The sequence below is a fragment of the Ammodytes marinus genome (genome assembly GCF_949987685.1).
Source record: "Ammodytes marinus genome assembly, contig: scaffold_568, whole genome shotgun sequence".
NCBI lineage: Eukaryota > Metazoa > Chordata > Actinopteri > Uranoscopiformes > Ammodytidae > Ammodytes > Ammodytes marinus.
Window position 1 is genome coordinate 5,001 of NW_027648145.1, and position 5,000 is coordinate 10,000.

General features: G+C 49.0%; 1 protein-coding gene across 1 annotated transcript in view; it reads left to right on the plus strand.

The window, feature by feature from the left end:
* The window catches only part of LOC307270987 (DNA-directed RNA polymerase II subunit RPB2), a gene marked incomplete at both ends in the record, with an annotated part of 11,419 nt that overhangs the window by 3,942 nt on the left and 2,477 nt on the right, over window positions 1–5,000 (plus strand). Inside the window, 2 exons of the mRNA XM_080054874.1 lie at window positions 3,481–3,620; window positions 4,938–5,000. The exon at window positions 4,938–5,000 is cut by the window's right edge and continues 49 nt beyond it. Coding sequence (XP_079911000.1) covers window positions 3,481–3,620; window positions 4,938–5,000 — 203 coding nt within the window. The remainder of the gene's footprint in view (window positions 1–3,480; window positions 3,621–4,937) is intronic.

Below are 5,000 nucleotides of genomic sequence, written 5' to 3' on the forward strand. Positions count from 1 at the left end.
AACCCCTAACCCCATAACCCTACTGTTAACCCCTAACCCTCTAACCCTACTGTTAACCCCTAACCCCATAACCCTACTGTTAACCCCTAACCCCATAACCCTACTGTTAACCCCTAACCCCATAACCCTACTGTTAACCCCTAACCCTCTAACCCTACTGTTAACCCCTAACCCTACTGTTAACCCCTAACCCCATAACCCTACTGTTAACCCTCTAACCCTACTGTTAACCCCTAACCCTACTGTTAACCCCTAACCCCATAACCCTAATGTTAACCCCTAACCCCATAACCCTACTGTTAACCCCTAACCCTGACCCCATAACCCTAATGTTAACCCCTAACCCCATAACCCTAATGTTAACCCCTAACCCCATAACCCTAATGTTAACCCCTAACCCCATAACCCTAATGTTAACCCCTAACCCCATAACCCTACTGTTAACCCCTAACCCCATAACCCTAATGTTAACCCCTAACCCCATAACCCTACTGTTAACCCCTAACCCCATAACCCTACTGTTAACCCCTAACCCCATAACCCTAATGTTAACCCCTAACCCCATAACCCTAATGTTAACCCCTAACCCCATAACCCTACTGTTAACCCCTAACCCTCTAACCCTACTGTTAACCCCTAACCCCATAACCCTACTGTTAACCCCTAACCCTCTAACCCTACTGTTAACCCCTGACCCCATAACCCTACTGTTAACCCCTAACCCCATAACCCTACTGTTAACCCCTAACCCCATAACCCTAATGTTAACCCCTAACCCTCTAACCCTACTGTTAACCCCTAACCCTGACCCCATAACCCTACTGTTAACCCCTAACCCTCTAACCCTACTGTTAACCCCTAACCCCATAACCCTACTGTTAACCCCTAACCCCATAACCCTACTGTTAACCCCTAACCCCATAACCCTACTGTTAACCCCTAACCCTACTGTTAACCCCTAACCTCATAACCCTACTGTTAACCCCTAACCTCATAACCCTACTGTTAACCCCTAACCCTGACCCCATAACCCTACTGTTAACCCCTAACCCTCTAACCCTACTGTTAACCCCTAACCCTCTAACCCTACTGTTAACCCCTAACCCTCTAACCCTACTGTTAACCCCATAACCCTACTGTTAACCCCTAACCCCATAACCCTACTGTTAACCCCTAACCCTCTAACCCTACTGTTAACCCCATAACCCTACTGTTAACCCCTAACCCCATAACCCTACTGTTAACCCCTAACCCTCTAACCCTACTGTTAACCCCATAACCCTACTGTTAACCCCTAACCCCATAACCCTACTGTTAACCCCTAACCCCAGCCTGGCCCTCATGGCTTACATCTGTGTGTGTGTGTGTGTGTGTTAATGTGTATATATTAACCTGTGTGTGTGTGTGTGTGTGTGTGTGTGTGTGTGTGTGTGTGTGTGTGTGTGTGTGTGTGTGAGAGAGAGAGAGTCCTAGGTGTGTGTATATATTAACCTGTGTGTGTGAGAGAGAGTGTGTGTCCACAGGGCCATGCTGTGGGGCTGGTGAAGAACCTGGCTCTCATGGCTTACATCTCAGAGTGTGTGTGTGTGTGTATATTAACCTGTGTGTGTTAATGTGTGTGTGTGTGTATATTAACCTGTGTGTGTTAATGTGTGTGTGTGTGTGTGTGTGTGTGTGTATATTAACCTGTGTGTGTGTGTGTGTGTGTGTATATGTGTGTGTGTGTGTGTGTGTGTGTGTGTATATATTAACCTGTGTGTGTGTGTGTGTGTGTGTGTGTGTGTCCACAGGGCCATGCTGTGTGTGTATATATTAACCTGTGTGTGTGTGTGTGTATATATTAACCTGTGTGTGTGTGTATATTAACCTGTGTGTGTGTGTGTGTGTGTCCACAGGGCCATGCTGTGTGTATATATTAACCTGTGTGTGTGTGTGTGTATATATTAACCCAGGGGTCGGCAACCTTTTCTACTCAAAGAGCTATTTGGGACCGCCTCCCAATAAAAAGAAAGCACTCGGAGCCACAACCCATTTTGACATCATATATATGTGTATATATATATACATATAACCTGTATGCTATGTACAAAAAACTATACTATGTTGCATTTAACCTATGGTTTTCTCGCCTGCGCATCGACCCAGTGCGCCAACGGTGGCGCAAAGTGTCCATTCCCCCATAGGGCGATCCCCTAACCCTCACGAGAGGGGTGCCGCTGGGCAGAGCAACGTCACACATCTCAGTGTTCACGGATGCATCTCTGTCGGGCTGGGGAGGAACCTGCGAGTCTCACGTAGTGGGCGGCGCTTGGCCTGCCCCCGTGATCATGCATATAAACGCATTGGAGTTTATCACTGTGTGGAAAGTAATCCAACACTTTGCCCCAATGTTAACAAATCAACATGTAATGATTCGCACGGACAACAAGGCGACAGCAGCATACATCAGTCGCCAAGGGGGCGTGCGCTCAGCGCAGCAGCTGAGCATAGCGAGACGTTATGCTGGACGCACACACACTTGCTCTCCATCAGAGCAGTGTACATCCCCGGTGTCCTAAACAGAGGGGCAGACATAATGTCGAGTGGGGGGCCAGGAGACTGGACTCTGCACCACGATCTGATCAATCAGATATGGAGCGAGTTTGGGAAGGCGGAAGTCGACCTATTCTCCACACGGGAGAACACACAGTGCGCGCTGTGGTTCTCTCTCAGCGCGAAGGACAATCCCCCGCTCGGGGTGGATGCATTCGCTCACAGACCGTGGCCGAACACACTCCTGTACGCTTTCCCACCCGTCCCTCTGAAGTCTTGGACCGAGTCCAAGAGGAGCGGCTCTTGGACTCGGTCTCAAGCACCGCAACGCACGAGTGCGCCGTGGTTCCCCTGTCTCCAGCGACTGCTCTCGGGGCCGCGATAAAAATATTAAAAACTTTTTATTTAAATGTTACAAGTTTACCATAATCTTCAAATTCAGAATTATATTTTAAAATGAACAAAGTCACAGGGAGCCACAACAGAAGGATGAAAGAGCCACACGTGGCTCCGGAGCCACGGGTTGCCGACCCCTGTATTAACCTGTGTGTGTGTGTATATTAACCTGTGTGTGTGTGTGTGTCCACAAGGCCATGCTGTGTGTATATATTAACCTGTGTGTGTGTGTGTGTCCACAGGGCCATGCTGTGTGTATATATTAACCTGTATGTGTGTGTGTGTCCACAGGGCCATGCTGTGTGTATATATTAACCTGTGTGTGTGTGTTAATGTGTATATATTAACCTGTGTGTGTCCACAGGGCCATGCTGTGTGTGTGTGTATATTAACCTGTGTGTGTGTGTCCACAGGGCCATGCTGTGTGTGTGTATATATGAACCTGTGTGTGTGTCCACAGGGCCATGCTGTGTGTGTATATTAACCTGTGTGTGTGTGTGTGTGTCCACAGGGCCATGCTGTGTGTATATATTAACCTGTGTGTGTCCCCAGGGCCATGCTGTGGGGCTGGTGAAGAACCTTGCTCTCATGGCGTACATCTCCGTCGGGTCTCAGCCGAGTCCAATCCTCGAGTTCCTGGAGGAATGGAGCATGGAGAACCTAGAGGAGATATCACCTGCTGCTATCGCTGAGTAGGTGTCTGTCTGTCTGTCTGTCTGTCTGTCTGTCTGTCTGTCTGTCTGTCTGTCTGTCTGTCTGTTCCTCTGTCTGTCTGTCTGTATGTCTGTCTGTCTGTCTGTCTGTCCCTCTGTGTGTCTGTCTGTCTGTCTGTCTGTCTGTCTGTCTGTCTGTCTGTCTGTCTGTCTGTCTGTCTGTTCCTCTGTGTGTCTGTCTGTATGTCTGTTCCTGTGTCTGTCTGTCTCTGTCCCTCTGTCTCTCTGTCTGTATGTCTGTCTGTCTGTCTGTCTGTCTGTCTGTCTGTCTGTCTGTCTGTCTGTTCCTCTGTGTGTCTGTCTGTCTGTCTGTCCCTCTGTCTGTCTCTGTCCCTCTGTCTGTCTGTCTGTCTGAGACTCTGTCTGTCTGTCTGTCTGTCTGTCCCTCTGTCTGTCTGTCTGTCTGTCTGTCTGAGACTCTGTCTGTCTGTCTGTCTGTCTGTCTGTCTGTCTGTCTGTCTGTCTGTCTGTCTGTCTGCACACACACAGTACAGACAGGTAGAGGATCCCGAGGAGATATTCACTGATTTTCACAAAATTCCCTAATTGTGTGTCTGGATCCTGTCTGTCTCTAACCCCCTGTCTCTCTCTCTCAGTGCCTGTCTGTCTCTCTCTAACCCCCTGTCTCTCTCTCTCTCTCAGTGCCTGTCTGTCTCTCTCTAACCCCCTGTCTCTCTCTCTCTCTCAGTGCCTGTCTGTCTCTCTCTAACCCCCTGTCTCTCTCTCAGTGCCTGTCTGTCTGTCTGATAACCTGTCTCTCTCTCTCAGTGCCTGTCTGTCTGTCTGATAACCTGTCTCTCTCTCAGTGCCTGTCTGTCTCTCTAACCCCCTGTCTCTCTCTCAGTGCCTGTCTGTCTGTCTGATAACATGTCTCTCTCTCAGTGCCTGTCTGTCTGTCTGATAACATGTCTCTCTCTCTCTCAGTGCCTGTCTGTCTGTCTGATAACATGTCTCTCTCTCTCAGTGTCTGTCTGTCTGATAACATGTCTCTCTCTCAGTGCCTGTCTGTCTGTCTGATAACATGTCTCTCTCTCTCAGTGCCTGTCTGTCTGTCTGATAACATGTCTCTCTCTCAGTGCCTGTCTGTCTCTCTCTCAGTGCCTGTCTGTCTGTCTGTCTGATAACCTGTCTCTCTCTCAGTGCCTGTCTGTCTGTCTGATAACCTGTCTCTCTCTCAGTGCCTGTCTGTCTGTCTGATAACCTGTCTCTCTCTCTCAGTGCCTGTCTGTCTGTCTGATAACCTGTCTCTCTCTCAGTGCCTGTCTGTCTGTCTGATAACCTGTCTCTCTCTCTCAGTGCCACTAAGATCTTCGTGAACGGCTGCTGGGTTGGGATCCACAAAGACCCGGAGCAGCTCAT